The 15,406-nt window shown below is 51.5% G+C and overlaps 7 protein-coding genes across 7 annotated transcripts; 5 read left to right on the top strand and 2 right to left on the bottom strand.

Annotated features, from left to right (window-relative positions):
* Window positions 1-653: 653 nt before the first annotated feature.
* On the top strand, window positions 654-1,884 carry NECHADRAFT_101719 (uncharacterized protein; the record flags this gene model as incomplete). Its single annotated transcript, XM_003050551.1, has 2 exons — window positions 654-1,432; window positions 1,493-1,884. The coding sequence occupies exons 1-2, from the start codon at window positions 769-771 to the stop codon at window positions 1,882-1,884; spliced, it is 1,056 nt and encodes a 351-aa protein (XP_003050597.1). The 5' UTR covers window positions 654-768.
* A 1,256-nt stretch (window positions 1,885-3,140) lies between these two features.
* On the top strand, window positions 3,141-5,159 carry NECHADRAFT_49155 (uncharacterized protein; the record flags this gene model as incomplete). The annotated part of the gene is made up of 5 exons (XM_003050550.1): window positions 3,141-3,398; window positions 3,480-3,653; window positions 3,704-3,863; window positions 3,913-4,443; window positions 4,480-5,159. 5 exons carry the CDS (start codon window positions 3,141-3,143, stop codon window positions 5,157-5,159), a joined length of 1,803 nt encoding a protein of 600 aa, XP_003050596.1.
* Window positions 5,160-5,584: 425 nt separating this feature from the next.
* Window positions 5,585-6,304, top strand: NECHADRAFT_48421 (uncharacterized protein; the record flags this gene model as incomplete). Its single annotated transcript, XM_003050549.1, has 2 exons — window positions 5,585-5,805; window positions 5,863-6,304. 2 exons carry the CDS (start codon window positions 5,585-5,587, stop codon window positions 6,302-6,304), a joined length of 663 nt encoding a protein of 220 aa, XP_003050595.1.
* A 196-nt stretch (window positions 6,305-6,500) lies between these two features.
* On the bottom strand, window positions 6,501-7,023 carry NECHADRAFT_85069 (uncharacterized protein; the record flags this gene model as incomplete). The annotated part of the gene is made up of 2 exons (XM_003050148.1): window positions 6,501-6,806; window positions 6,853-7,023. 2 exons carry the CDS (start codon window positions 7,021-7,023, stop codon window positions 6,501-6,503), a joined length of 477 nt encoding a protein of 158 aa, XP_003050194.1.
* Window positions 7,024-7,695: 672 nt separating this feature from the next.
* Window positions 7,696-9,139, top strand: NECHADRAFT_85068 (uncharacterized protein; the record flags this gene model as incomplete). The annotated part of the gene is made up of 2 exons (XM_003050548.1): window positions 7,696-8,985; window positions 9,053-9,139. The coding sequence occupies 2 exons, from the start codon at window positions 7,696-7,698 to the stop codon at window positions 9,137-9,139; spliced, it is 1,377 nt and encodes a 458-aa protein (XP_003050594.1).
* Window positions 9,140-9,920: 781 nt separating this feature from the next.
* Window positions 9,921-11,306, top strand: NECHADRAFT_23739 (uncharacterized protein; the record flags this gene model as incomplete). The annotated part of the gene is made up of 1 exon (XM_003050547.1): window positions 9,921-11,306. A coding segment is annotated over one exon (1,386 nt), but the record flags the coding sequence as incomplete, so codon positions are not given.
* Window positions 11,307-12,019: 713 nt separating this feature from the next.
* NECHADRAFT_85066 (uncharacterized protein) lies at window positions 12,020-14,631 on the bottom strand (the record flags this gene model as incomplete). Its single annotated transcript, XM_003050147.1, has 5 exons — window positions 12,020-12,852; window positions 12,904-12,986; window positions 13,134-13,909; window positions 14,197-14,400; window positions 14,509-14,631. The coding sequence occupies 5 exons, from the start codon at window positions 14,629-14,631 to the stop codon at window positions 12,020-12,022; spliced, it is 2,019 nt and encodes a 672-aa protein (XP_003050193.1).
* Between the last annotated feature and the right edge of the window lie 775 nt (window positions 14,632-15,406).

The following is a 15,406-nucleotide window of genomic DNA, read 5'->3' as shown; positions in this document are numbered from 1 at the left end:
TCGTATCACACCGTGAACAAAATCACAAAATGCTTGGATGCCGCTGCCCCAGAGTGAGACCAGACAAAATGGTGTCAGCCGGAAGGCGTTGACCCGGGCATGCGGGCCAAGGAATAGATGAGACACCGGAACGGCAGAATATTAACTAACTTATTAAAGATTTAGTAAATAATTTTCTATTAGTATAATTTAGTTTTTAGAAATTTATGATTATAATAGTAATACTTTCTTCTCTTTATTGATTAAATTTAGAGAAGGATAAGTAAATATGTTTGTATTGCTGTCTCGTTATTTTCTTAACCTCCATGGGTGCCGGGGCCGCAGTCCCCTGAGAGAAGCCCTGTAAGACCCCTGGGAGACGCATCTCTCGGAGCCCGGACCGGCGCCTATTGCATCGTGGGGATGGGATATGATTGGCGGAGACGGGTTGCGGCTCGTTGTTGAGTCCGTCGCCAAGCCTGGCTTAGATAAAGCGAAATGGCTTGAGAGAAGATTGAGATTGTTGGAGGTTCTTGCTGACCGGTCTTGTTTTGTTCTGCTTTTTATCTTGCTTCTGAAGGAAGTGAACTGGTGATACTTGAATTGAGACTCTCACAAGGCTTATCAATTGTGGGAGAAAGTGCAGGTCGTCATCTTGTGCATCGGCCTAATCTCTCAACAAGCGTCAATCCGCCACGCATTGTGAGCGGTGAGAAGAGCGGAACCTCTGCTCTATACCTCCCATACAACACCCTTCACAGTCCGTCTCTTTCAACGGCAGACTCAACAATGGCGAGCTCAACTGAAAACACGGCGGCTCCGCGAAAGACGCCCATTGCTGCTCCCACTGCGGACACCAAGCCGGCCCCGAGACCCGAGCTGACGGATGAGCAAAAGACAAAGTACGAGACGCTTCTTGAGCACGCTAGGGGCATCACCGAGATCCAGTGCGAGAAGCAGGCCGACAAGGAGGACAAGTCTGGTCCCATCACTGACCGTGAGAGGGCCTGGCTCACGCGTGAGTGTCTTTTGCGGTACCTCCGGGCGACAAAGTGGACAGTCGACGACTCGGCCAAGCGGCTCCGTGCCACGCTCGCCTGGCGCCGCGAGTATGGTCTCGACGACTTTACGCCCGACTACATCTCCCCGGAGCAGGAGACGGGCAAGCAGATGATTGTCGGATTCGACCGACAGGGCCGCCCGTGTCAGTACCTCAACCCGGCCAGGCAGAACACGGACACCAGCCCCCGACAGCTGCACCACCTGTTCTACATGGTGGAGCGCGTCACCGACCTGATGCCTCCTGGAGTTGAAATGCTGAGCCTCATGATCAACTTCAAGCCTAGCAAGGAGCGCAAGAACACGAGCGTGCCCGTGTCGACGGCCCGCGAGGTGCTGCACATTCTGCAGAACCACTACCCTGAGCGTCTGGGCAAGGCCCTCATCATCAATGGTAACGTGTCACTTTTACTCTGCAACTAAGACTAGGCTTCAATGCTGACACCTGCGTTAGTGCCGTGGATCGTCTGGGGCTTCTTCAAGATCATCACGCCCTTCATCGACCCCGTGACGAGGGAGAAGCTCAAGTTCAATGAGGACATGAAGCAGTATGTGCCTCCCGAGCAGCTCTGGAGCCTGGACTGGGGCGGCGAAATGGACTTTGAGTACGACCACGCCACGTACTGGCCCGCTCTGAACGAGATGTGCAAGCAGCGTCGCGAGGAGAGGTTCCGTCGGTGGGAGGCGGCCGGCAAGGAGGTGGGCGAGTCGGAGGACTACCTCGCCGGCGGAACTGACGTGAGCGTCAAGGGTGTCAAGTTTGGAGGTGATGTTGATGGAGTCGCTGAGAAGCTGGCCGAGACTGGGCTTGAGAGTATCGCTGAGCAGCCTACTGTCGTGGCATAGGATGAAGACGGCGAGGCTCGACAACAACGCTCACATGGTTTGTCTCCCAGTGTCACCGGATGGATGAGATGGACATGATACAAAGGGAACCCCTGCTGTTTGATCCAAAAACAATGTGTGTATTTCCAAAAGCGGACATGACAGCTTAGACGAAAGGCAACCCGCAACGCAAAGGGATATGTTAGGCAGACACACATAGCCTCTTTTTTCGTTTCTTTCTTTTCCTACTTTTTCTCTTAGATCTGTTCATGCATGGCATAAGGCTGAGTGAGCTATGCAGGGTCATCCATCATCTGACTCCTACTTCGTGTTCGCTTTCAGGCAAGGATGTGCAAAAGTGCACATTCACGGTCTCGATGAAGCGGGGGAAAGTTTGACAACTCAGTTTTTGGTGTTGATGTTTGTGCGTAAGACAAGAAATCACTCCTTACGCCTTTCGGATGTGAGTGCTTGACACGACGAGTTTGCCTGCCTGGATTTCGCAGCCTACATATGGGCACACACTTTTTCATTTTCAAGCTCCCACCAACAAGAGAGACACACGAAAGGAGTTTGCTCTCCGGGGTTTAGCTCCGCTTCTTCCCGTCTCTTGGTTCGAGTGCTTCTACATTCCGTGTTTCTCATCCTGAAGGACTATTGGCTCGATGCAAAAGATGGCACAAACCACTCCTCCCAACCGTTGGCTCCAACGTGGACGAGCATCGCCAAGACTAATATGCATTCGGTGGTTACACAAAGAGGACGGGCTCTAGCCTTTTGTTCACCCGTGATGCAGCTTGACGAAAACAAAAAAAAAAAAGACTGCGTGACTTGAAAAAAAAAGAAACACGACTGGGCAGATTGTTTACTGCTTTTTGTTGTGTTATCTTTGTCCAATATCAACCTGCAGTACCCGTGAAGAGTTGGTCAAGTTTGGGGGCCGTTTTCACGCCTCACTGCAGCCTAACACACACCCTTGTCCCTTCACTGCGTTGTTCCCTCTGGTGAAGGGAGAGGAAACTGGGCTGCAGGAGTCTCGTCACCCACCTTACTTACTTAGCCGCCGGTCATCTGGTTATAAGAAGAGAAGAGGGGAGGGGGTTTGGAAAGGCTGTGTGACAGTCACTGGTGCAGAAGAGTTCTCTCTCTCTTGTCTTTGGCGCTTGGCTAGAGAGCTGGGGAAACACTTGCCCTTTCTTCAAAAACTCTGGGACTAGACAGAAAGAACATACTTCTTGCAAAAAAAAAAAACAATCGCTATGGCATCAATGTCCATGATGGAGAAACTGGGACTACCTCCTTTTCTACAGGGCATGAACTCGACCTCGTCGCCCTTCAACTCCTCGGCGGGGTTCCCGTCTGGCATCATGGACACCTTTCTCGTGTCCGCCGGCCAAGCCTCGCCGCTTCTCCAGCTATTCCTCTTCGTCTACCGACTCATCGGAGCTCAGCTGGGTCTCGATCCATCTATACTCTTGACGGGCCTGGGTTGCCTCTGGGGCTTATCCAAGTTGTTTGACCAGGCGTACGCCTTGGTGGACTACTTCATCAGCCTGTACTTTCGGTGCACCATCTGCGTCAGCGAGACGGATCAGATGTACACGAACCTGATGCAGTTTCTGTCTGAGCAGCAGGACATTGCCACGAATCGACACCTCACGGCACAGACTGTGTTTAAGAGCGCGTGGGATGAGGAGGAGGATTCGGCAAAGTTTCTGGCGACGACGAGTGTTGATGACGAGGAGGATTCTCCAAAGTATCTCAACTTTGCTAGCCAGGCAGCTCGATGTGTGAGTTTCCAAGTTAAGTTGCTTTTGTGTAGAGTGTTGACTAGTTACAGAGCCCTCGCTATGTCCCGGCCATGGGAACCACTGGGTTTTGGCACAACGGGACCTACTTCAAGGTTAACAGAAGAAGAGAGTCCTTGCAGAGTAGCAACCCCTGGGCCAACCAGAAGGATGTTGAGGAGCTCAAGATTTCTTGCTTTGGCCGATCGATTGGTGAGTATCCCAACCCCTATCGCCATAGCCACCATTAACAAAAGTACAGACCCCATCAAGCAACTTCTAGCAGACGCCAAGACTGCCTACTTCCTCGACACGCGCCAAAAGACGACAATCTACCGGCCTAGGAACAAGGAGAGTCGTCGTGACGCGTGGAGCATGTGGCAGCAGGTCGCAAGAAGGCCCTTCCGCCCGATGCGCACCGTGGTCCTCGAGAAGGAGGAGAAGCACGACGTCCTGAAAGACATCAACGAATACCTGCACCCTGCGACTCCTAGGTGGTACGCGTCTCGCGGTATTCCTCTCCGCCGGGGTTACCTCTTCCACGGCCCTCCCGGAACGGGAAAGACTAGCTTCTCCTTTGCGCTGGCTGGTGTTTTTGGTATCGACATTTATGTCATCAGCTTGCAGGACCCTACCATCGGTGAGGAGGATCTGGCTGTCTTGTTCACGAGACTTCCTCGTCGGTGCATTGTTCTTTTAGAGGACATTGACACAGCTGGTCTGCGCCGACCAGGTGATGATGATGAAGAAGACGATGAAGAAAAGAAGAGTGAAAAGGAGACTGAAACCAAGAGTGACGAAAAGACAAAGAAGGAAAAGACGACCAAAGAAAAGAAGACCAAGAAGCCTAAGGACGACACAACCGACAGTGACACTTCTAGCTCCGAAGAGGACCATAAGAGACGCAAGAAGAACAAGAAGAAGAAGAGCAGCAAGAACAAAGAGAGCACGACCAGCAGGACTACTAATAATATCCTGTCTGTGGAGAGCATCTCTCTCTCTGGCCTTCTCAACGCCATCGACGGCGTCGCCTCGCACGAGGGTCGTATCCTCATCATGACCACCAACAAGCCCGAGTCACTGGACGAGGCCCTCATCCGACCTGGCCGTGTCGATGTACAAGTGGGATTCAAGAATGCGACGAGTATTCAGGCAACTGAGCTGTTTTACCGCATGTACGAGATTTCTCGACCTAACCCTGCCCTCTGTCTCAAAGAGCAGACATCTTCCAAGTCAGCTACTACTACGACCAAGGTACAGAACGGAAGCATCCTCGGTCCTGCAGACATCAAGAACACCGAAGAAGACCTTGAACCTGAAGAACTCAAGAAAATCTCTGAAGAATTCGGCAGCCTCATCCCAGAAGCAATGTTCTCACCGGCAGAGATCCAGGGATTCCTCCTCAAGCGGAAGAAGAGCCCCCGCAAGGCTCTGGAGGATGCAGCTGGGTGGATCGAGGCTACCATGAAGCAGAAGGAGGCTAAGTCTAAGGTTGCTACTGTTCAGTGAGGAAGAGTGAAAGAATGGCGTTTTGAGAGAGGGTCGAGGAGAAACTAAAATGGAGTATTTAGGTTGATGAGAGGTTGGGGGTGTGCATGCTTTTACTTAATGGTGATGTATTTAGACATCCAAAGTAAAAAAAGATTGATTAGTTTATATGAAATCCGTCATTCGTTTAGTATTTAGTATTGGTAGTCTTCTATATACGTTCTAAGTTACCTCCCTATCTGCTTAGTTCGTCTGCCATCCAAGGTGAGAGCTCTCGGTCAACCTCGGTGAGACAGCTCCACACCCCACCCTCATCTCACCGTCCCATCCCCAAGCCCACGTTTACACATGCGACACACCCTCCTAAACCAATATCGCGACCTTTAACTTCAAGCGCATCACGGGCTACCAGCAGCCCGCAGCATGCCAAGTCGACGCTGCCCATCATGAGCAACCTCCAATCTGGCTCCGGCGCGCCAAACGCCACCACCGGCGGCGGCAAGGAGCCCGGCCTGCGATATCCCAGCAATGGAAAGACCATCTACCATCGGCCGCTGAACCGCTCCAAGACTGCTGAGCTTAGCCAGGCTAGCTTTGCGTATTTGTTTGGGGAGATGGTTACGTATGCGCAGAGGCGCGTCAAGGGCATTCAGGAGTTGGAACAACGGTAGGACAAGCCAATCTGAACGAACTTGAAAGACGACAGCTAATGGATGGTTTGTAGCCTCAACCTTCAAGGCCACTCGATCGGTCTAAAACTCCTCGACCTCCTCCTCTTCCGCGAGCCAGCACGAACACAGCTCCGCCCTCTAAACGTCATCGCGCTCCTCCACTTCATCAAGCAAAACGTATGGCAGCACCTCTTCAACCGACAAGCCGACCGTCTCGAAAAGTCGGCAAACCCCGAGACGCCCGACGAGTACATGATTATCGACAACGAGCCGCTGGTGAACCAGTACATCAGCGTGCCCAAGGAGATGAGCCAGCTCAACTGCGCCGCCTTTGTCGCCGGCGTCGTAGAGGGTGTGTGCGACGGGGCTGATTTCCCCGCGAGGGTCACGGCGCATACGGTTGCCGAGGGAGAGATGTGGCCTGGCAAGACGGTGTTTTTGGTCAAGTTTCGATCCGAGGTGTTGGAGAGGGAGGGATTCCTGGGTAAGACCTAAGGGTTTTTTGGGTTGATGGGTGGGTGTTGGAGTTTGGAGTTTGGAATGGGATATTAGAAGGGACGCATGTCTCGTTATTATCTGGCAATATCATGCCGTGTCTATTTAAGTGTTGAACATCCGCTCAACATCCATACGTTTCTCGTAAACAATCCTCTTAACGCCTTGCTTAAAGAATCTTCAACATGATAACCCTTCACCTCGGCAGCGAACGACTCCCCTTGGGCTTAGCACTACTCCCAGCCCCAGGTCCCTTGTTCATCAGCTGCGCGAGTCCCAGATCCTTCCAAGCCGGCTCCTTTGACTTTTGCGTAGCCCGCTGGATGCCAAAGGCGGCGTGCTGGTCGGGCACGACGTCGTCTTCGTCTTCGGGGTTGATGGGCTGGTGGGCGGGAGGGACGTAGATCTCGTCGTCGGGGAGCTTGTCTTTGCAAAAGTCCTCAAAGAGGTCTGCGTCGCGGGGACGTTGCATGTGGATAAAGGTGAAGCAAGAGTCTTTGTTCTATGGGAAGTTAGATTGTGTTGGTTATTGGGGGAGGGGAATGTACCATCTTGGGTGGGATAGATTGGATCTCGTATAGGCTTGGGTTATTGTTTTGATAAGCACGCGGTGTTGACGGGATGCTGGAGCGTTGGAGGGCGGTGATGATGCCGCCCGAGGTGGGGTGTGGGGCCGTGTCATAACACGGCAAGCACTTGGCAAAAGATGCTGGGCTCATGGAAGCGTCTAACTTGTGAATGGCTCTTTGAATAATATCATGTTTGTTTGTTCTAAATGGGTATCCTAATTACATTGTAACCTCTCATGCTATCAAATGGGATAATCACCACTTGGATACCGGCACCGTATAGATGTAATTGCTGCGTGCCTAGGCAAGTCCTAGCCTCCACGGCTACCGACTGTAGATATCACCAAAACATTCACAAAGTCAGTAGCTATCCTATGTTGGTGGTACTTAGTTTCGTTAAGTTGGAGGGCGAATTAATTAAATATCATGGGAGGTGACTTCATGGTGTTTCAAGTAAATAGGTATCAGTACGTAGTCCTAGCAGCCGTGATCCTTCGACTGCGCCACTACAATTGCTGTCCTACCCTGCTTGGTTATAAGAACATAGTCCTACTCAACCATGATTGACTTGGACATAGATCTTTTGCCGTAAAATTTCCGATACAAGCTACTATTCATCATTGGATGTCCCTATAAGCGATACCTACTTACCTCCCTACTCATCGTTTGACGGAGCCATACCACATCATTGTGTCCTTGAGAGATATCCTAATGAGTCCGCTACCCTGTCTTTGAGAACTCCAGTACCATCTACGACCACGTGTGTTTTTGGCCACAGTTCAAACATTACCCAAGCTCGACATACACACTCTATAACACCCAATGGCGACTTCAGCAAGACAGCCCTTGATAGAGGACATCATCTATCATGTCGGACTATGCTTTCTGCCCGAACCTTGGGAAACGGCCCCGACTCCTGCTGAGGGAGGCGACTTCGAGATGGACATGTATTACCTGCGCAAACTCACCTACCTCTCCCGAGCGACCAAGAGGCTCTTGGAGCCGCTTCTGTTCCGCTTCGTTCTTCTCCGAACCCCCATGGATGTTGTCCACTTCTACATCGACCTCATCCAGATACCACGGATCCGAGGATATGTCCGCCACTTGGCCTGTGATACGCATAGACGTTCTCCTGGCAGCATGCTTGATCTTCGCGTCAACCGGGTACTGGGGAAGATCCTGGATGAGCGGATCAGTGGCAGAGAGAACAAGCTGTCCCTGATGAAGCAAGGCGAAGCTTGGGAACCATTCGTCGGCGTATTTTCAGGAATGGAGGAGGTGCCAGCAGAACATCTTGGACCACATTTAAAGATGCGTGGAGATATCGACTACATGATCCAATCTATCCTGCTCAGTACGCCCAGGGTCAAAACTCTCGTATGGCAGCTCGACCAGTTTGAGAGGATAGACACGTGGGTCTCTAGAATTCTAAAATCGGCAGTCAGGGATGGTCATGCTCTGTTGCCCGAGTTGGAAGTCATGGGCCTGAATTATCACAATGTGACGCGCGGCGAGCGGTACTCGCACCTCCAGAACTTTTCATGGGCACCCGGTTACTGGAAGAACTTGCGCAGGCTGGTACTGTGCGACACAGACTTTGACGATGGATTTGGTAAAATTATAGACCGGACATACCGGACTGGCAGGGTCGGGGACCTGGTGCCGGTTGAGGAGCTCATAGTGAGGGCGAAAAAAGGTCCAGACATTTCCAACCTGTGGGTTTATTCAACCCCGGCAGACTCCCACCACTCGCTATTCCGACCACCGAGCGAGCCCAGTTTCCGACTATTTGAAAAGGTCAAGCTACTCGACATTAGCTTTGGGTACTTTTCACGTCGCAACGAACAAGGCTCTGTGATGCTCGAGGCGTTTGTGCACTGGCTCGGTGCCCCTGAGAAGCTTCACCTCACGGGACATCCTCCACCGTTCAAGGCCCTTGCTAGGGGTATTGTGCATCCTCGGCTCAAGTCGATTGTGGTGAAGGAGTGGAAGGATGAAGAGGATCTGGGACAGGATGAGATGCGGCAGAAGGTTGAGGATTGGTGGAGAGGTCACTTGGCTGTGGTGCCGAATCTGGAAGAGTTTGTTGTGCAGAGAATTGGCGAGAGCAAGGTCTGTATCACGAAGCCGTAGAATAGTCTTTATCTCTAGAAGAATAGAATGGAAATGATGGATGCAGTTGGCGTTTGGTTGTGGTGGCTTCATTGGTGTCAGGGCTATGGCTATCTCCCCGTTTCGGGATTTGTTTCAATATTGCCATAAGTAGACAATGGCCTTGGTTGCAGGCGAACAAAGTAACCATTGTTAAATACTGCCATCAAGAGACCATGACTTGGCTTCGTAATGATATGCCCATTTATTACTGCGAGAAAAGATCGCTCGTGCAGTGCCGGCCTTGATAGGCCCCCACTCGGTAGTTGTCGGGCCAGCTCCATCGCGCGATCAACCCCGCATGGGCGACATTGGGATTGTTAACCTCTTTTATCGTGACGAGGCGGTTGTATTGTGGCGTATCTATCTAGGCAGCTAACGTGGTATCAGTGAGATGTAACTGGTAACATACTGTAAACGTTAAGGTTCTTTAGACTCTGCTTTTGTTGAGGTATTATGTAGCATCTGGTAGTTCATCACCAGGCTACCAGGGTGAGGCGTCAATTGTAGGTTTCCAGGATGTGATAAGCCCCCGCCTCCAGCTGTTACAGCCACCAGACACTTTACAGGTGGAATGTGAATCAGGGGTGATAACATTGCTTCTTTCAAGGCGAGTGGCATGGGTGATTGCTTGATTACAGGACTACTTATGACCTGTGGTCGTTTTTTAGGCCCTGATGATTAATTGGGGCCTTGTCGCCTTGCGTCGTGGAACCCAAGCAACCAAAAACTGAGGCTGTCGATTTATTCCCCAGCAGTCGGCTCTCGTCACCACCTGTCTCATTTCCCCTCTTCAACCACATCTTGAGCATCTGTTAACCACCACCAAATCTCTACCCATGGCGGGCAAGACTAGACGCTCCAAGAAGAAGCCTGGGGCTGCCAAGCCTGAAGGCCCGAAGGCTCCGCCACAGCTGCCACTTGACATCATCTACAACATTGGCCTTCAGCTCACCTTGGATCCCAGGAATAGCCTTGAGACTCTCCATGGGCCTTGTTTTCTACCGACGAACCACAACAAGGATCTCCGCGCACTCACATACGCCTCGAGAGCCAACAGGGACCTCTTGGAGCCCCTGCTCTACCGTCATGTTGTCCTAATGAAGCCGCAAGAGGTGTGCAAGTTCTTCGTCACCATTGCCGATGCCCCGCGCCTCCGCCAGTACGTCCAGCACTTTGGCTGCGTTGCCCGCCTCAACGGACCGCAAGTACGAAAGGACGCGCTCCCGGAATGTCGAGCCTTTTGGCAGAAGCGTCATGGTTCTCAAAGATCGGGGATAATCAGCCTGCTCAGCGGTCTTGGCCTGTCCAACCTGGCCTGGGCTGCTCAGCTGTGGGAGAGGAGGAAGGACCGCTTCGTCTTCAACGCCGACTTTCGCCACGACGCCGTTCTTGAGCTGTTGTTTGTGACCACCCTCATTTTGTTGACAAATGTTCAGACATTTGTCTGGAAGGATTTGGATGGCAGGCCCGTCGCGCCCTTGTTGACCTACCTCTTTGATGCGGCACACATGACGGGTTATCAACTGATGCCCAAGCTCAAGGTCTTGAACACCTGGAAGGAGACCATTGCCGTGGACGAGCGAGCACAGTTCTTCATCTACAAGACTCATCTTTGGGAGAACCTGGAGACGCTCTACCTGAACGCTGTCGACCTTGACAACGAGTTCACTGATATGGTTGTCAAGGGTGACTTCAAGAAGGACCTACCACTCAAGAAGCTCTACATCCATTGCCCATCTGGTGCCGAGCACCTTTTCCACCCTGGAATGTACCATCCAGGACACACCATTTTGAGCAACTCGGCTTTGGACGCAGTCGATCCTGACAATGACAAGAGCAAGTTCTTGGCTTTCCGCAACCTTGAGTTCCTCGAGATCCGCTTTACCTGGTTCGAAACCCGTGCCCTCGAAGGTTCTCGCGCCTTAAAGTCCCTTTTGCACGCCGTCGGTGCCCCAGAACGCCTCAGCCTCACCGGTCACCCCCTGCCCATGAAGGCCCTGTCCACGGGTGTCATACACTCGCGGCTCAAGTACCTCAAGGTGAAGGAGCTCATCAGGAACGCCCCGTCCAGCGTGCGCTCCAAGGACACCCTCATCGCGAATCTTAACAGTCTCTGGGACAAAGACTGGAAGCGTCTCGTCCCGAACCTGTGCGAGATCGACTGGGATCACTACAAGTTCAGAAGAAAGGACCTCGAAGGGGAGGACAAGGCAGTCTGGACCCTGGAGGACGAGGAGGAGTGGGAGGATGATGACATGGATGAGTTTGACATTGACAACGTTTACGGTTATCCTGGGCCCCCGTTTGACGAAATTGAGGGGTTTGACGACGACCATATCGACGCCGGTAGTGATTATTCTTTTGGTTTTGGTCCTGGGTTTGACGCTGATCCAGTCTCCGCGCTGATGGCGTTGCAGGATGCAGGTATTCCCTTGGAGGTGTTGATCAACCAACTCACTCTGCATTATCAAGCTCCTGGGCCTGAGTCTGGACCTGAGTAGAGGTCATTTTGTTAGTGTAGACTCAATACTACGTGGTGTGTTATTGCACGCATCTATATTTGTTGTTCTTAATGATGTCTCCACTGGCCACAATATCATTACGCATCTACGGCACACAATGGAGTTCATCAACCGATGATTTTCTAGTCTGCTCGTACAGTATCTGACAATTTCCTACCCCCGGCCCAAGAATCCATGTTATCCGTGGCACTGCCCAGTGTGCTTGTTGATGATCCCTTGATGAGCCTTCCTCTTAGACTAGGCTTGTCCCTAATACTCCTCATAGTTGTATGAGGCTTAGGCCTGGGTTAGTCCTGCTTCTCAAGAGTCATTAGCAAAAGAGACTTAGTGATTCGGTGTCCTGAGGGCCAACTTACTCTCAGCTATTGTTGGATCAAAAGAGAGAGAAAAGAAAGAAAAAGAAAGAAAAAAGAAAGAGACTTGGTCTCTGGCGTTCCTGAAAGAACAGACGTCTTAGGTTCAGAATGAGCCTACTCGTCGGGAGCAACGAGACAGATGTCGTGATGCAAGGAATACTCATAGGCGTATGTAAGAAGGGCCATGAATGCCATGTCTTCCTCCTCGTCCTCCTCGTCCTCTGTCAGTTGTATCATGAAAATAGTCATCAGCTCGCTCACTAGATAATCAGGAGGAAAGTTGTCCGCATCGAACCACCCAATGCTGCCCCATGCCCGCAGAGCCGCCTTGACATAGTAGGCGAGGCGAACCTTTCGGCAGGCTTCCACCGTTCTCCACTGGAGAAAGGGACACCAAATTGTGAAGATCTTGTGTCCGGGGCCGAGAGTAGGCATGAGATCACGGGTTGCGTCCTCGTTGAGGCGTATGATGTTACCGGCGTCCAGCATGTGGTAGTCCCAGAAGGTATAACCCCAAGGGCGAGCGACATACATGGTTTGGTAGAATTCACCACCAAACAGGGCAGCCCGGGCATTGAACTTTCTCCAAGCCCACTGCGGACCGATATCACCATCGTCGTAGAAAGGCACGCGAGAGACCCAAAGCGGATGAGGTTCATTGATCAACTCCTTGAGATCCTCAGGGGCGAGACCGCAATGATGAAAGTCGTAGTGGAGTTGCAGATCGCCAAGGGGGAAACGGGGCCGGACCGAGCGCTCAGGTCTCCAGTCATCAGGGTTGACAGTCTGCATGAGTGTGTAGCGCTGGTTGTAGGTGCGAGCGTTGATGAAGTCACGCATGAGCCCGAGACCCTGGACAACCATGGGCATGTCAGCAGCTGCGCAGTCGACATAGCCTGGCACCAGTCCACCCAGCCCAATATCCTGGTCGATGAATCTGTTGAGCGCTGGGATATGTCAGCTTTGTAACCGTTAGATTTTTGAAATAGGGGACTTACAAGGGGCAATCTCGGCGACAAGTAGCTCACAGACGTTGATCGTCTGTTCAGCCTCCACAGTTGAAAAGTGGGAGAAGAACGCTCTGTTGATTCGGTACTGCTCCAACTGAGCCAAGTGGGAGCACCAGCTCTAGTGCGCTCCCTCTCGCTCAGCTTCAGGAAGGGGAGGGTTGTGACCACCGTTGTCAGCGCAAGATGAAGCATTTGCCTTGTCCATGATATCGATGTACATGTAGAGACGGTAAATGGCCCTCTTGAAGCGGTTGAGGACAGTGGGAGTAAGCTGGAAAGGGGAGGTATGGCCACTGAGAACGGGATGGTCTCGCTTGAGGTTAGTGGCGATTCTGTTGGCCCACCACCCGGCATTGTCGTGGAAAATGTGCATAGTCTTTATATCCTTGATAGTCATTCGCTGATTAACAGGAAGCTGACCTTCATCAAGAGTACGCTTCTTGGCAAAGACGCGGTTGATAGCCTGAATGCCAGCTCGGGCGCCGTGCCACTGCTCGCGGGTGAGGTGGTAGTAGATTGCAGCCTCCTCGTAGACGCTCTGGGGCATGGATCTGATGAAGATGGTCGAGGCGATGTAGGTCTTACAAAGGTTGTAAGCATTGTGGAAATCCCGGCAGGTCAGGATCGAGTTGAGAAGTGATTTCCTGTCGGGGAGGAACGAGAGGGTGTGCGAGATGATATCGATGGGGATTTTGGCCAGAAAGGCCGAGCCGTTGTTTGGTTCCTCGTCCATGATGAAGCCAGATGGACTTGAATCGTGTGTGGGTGGGTGTAGGAGGTGAAGATGTTTGAGAGGAAGAGTTTGATTTCTCCGGGAGGGAAAACTTTTTTGGGCTTGATCTCCCAGGCACTGAATACCTTTGTGGATCGTTTTTTCCTGCTTTCCATGGGCACCTGTTTGACAGCTGTAAGCAGCTGGCCGCCAGATATCCCCATGTGGCTCTTGCTCGGCGTTGGCTGGGGGAGTGATATAGGGGCGTTGACACATCGGGTACTGGACCACACTCAGTTTGATTTACTTGGGCGTATTTTAAGCCGCAGACTACTGGAAGGAGTAAAAGCTCTTTATGGAGGGTATTTAAAAGATAATCTAGTGTTTGAATTTGCATTGTCTATGTAGTTGTATCCAAAATGCCCCTGGTCAGAAGTGGACCATGCTCCAAGTAAAGAAGCCCACTGATTCCTCCACCAATTTTCTCCTGTCAGCTAAGTGAAAGGAATACTCTCATTCCACATAGACTCTACGATGTACAGCCTCCAAGTGTCATTCTGGGGCCTGACCATCGAACGCTGCCATGTCCCACCGCACAGGGCGTCGGCTCCCCACCGAGCCACCTTGACGAGCTCTTCCGCGTGGAGCTTTAGGCCGTTCGTGGGGAGTTCTTTGACGTGCAGCAGGGCCCTGCAGGACTTGTGGTCCCAGGTCCTGGCGGGCCACCAGTTGAGTTTGAACGTTCCGTCTGTGGTGTTGCCGAGGGCGCGGATCTAGTTGAAGATTGCTTCGCAGTCATCGAGCATCGCGATAGTGGTCTTGAGATTAAAAAATATTAGTGACTTGAATAGATTCAGAAATGCATTCTCTGGAGGTCTTACCTTGCCGCATTCCCAGTGGTATTTGGCCGAGTTGTAGGTAGGGTCTCCGATAGGTTTCCCTTTGAAGAGGAAGTTTGCAGAAGCAAACGAGAGGAAGGAAACAACGGTCAAAAGAAAGAGCATTTTGATCTCTTTATTGACCAAGAAGGTATTGGGTAGGAGTTGGGATTGTTTGTGCGTCGTGGTAAAAGGAGAGCTGTTTGGTTAGAGTCGAAGGACGATGATCAATGGGCTGGTTTAATAGCAGAGGCCAACCTGAATGCAGTACTGAGTTTCAAGGCACTATGAATCATTGCATGATGCATGAGGAGTCCCTGTTGCGATTTGTGTTCCGATTAATTGCATCATCACGGTCTCAGGGCATGCCCCTGAGCGACTCAGTGATCCAGCCACAACTATCTGGTGTAATTCATCCGTCACAGGCAGAAGACAGGGCACATGAATAAGCCTAGAATAATACAGATTTTTCTTTTTTTTGGTGGCCTGCCTCTAAGTCCTCTCCTGGTGAAACGTACTGCTTCTTACGATCTTCCTCTAGGCTGTCACCAAGAGAAAGGTGCCGGGTTTCTATGGAGCCTTTCCAGACATGACTACCAAATCAAATATGATAGGCAGCAAATGAGGCACTTCGTAGACTAGAACAAGAAATGAAATGTTTGTTTTTTGCTCATTTGGTGGTCTGCTCATTGGCTGTCACCTTGGGAGGCCTGCTGGACTCTGATTTCCAACGGTTTCATTTCTAATCACACTTGCTCGGCCTGCTGGACTCTGATTTCCAACGGTTTCATTTCTAATCACACTTGCTCGGCCTGATTCAGCTGCCACAGGTATTGGACGCGATTGGCTGACTCGAAAAAGGTAGTGATTACTTTCTGGATTGAATCTTTGGCGACCTACC

The sequence above is a fragment of the Fusarium vanettenii genome (assembly GCF_000151355.1).
Source record: "Fusarium vanettenii 77-13-4 chromosome 9 genomic scaffold NECHAsca_6_chr9_2_0, whole genome shotgun sequence".
In the NCBI taxonomy this organism is placed as follows: Eukaryota; Fungi; Ascomycota; class Sordariomycetes; order Hypocreales; family Nectriaceae; genus Fusarium; species Fusarium vanettenii.
This window is presented reverse-complemented; position numbering and strand designations above follow the sequence as displayed.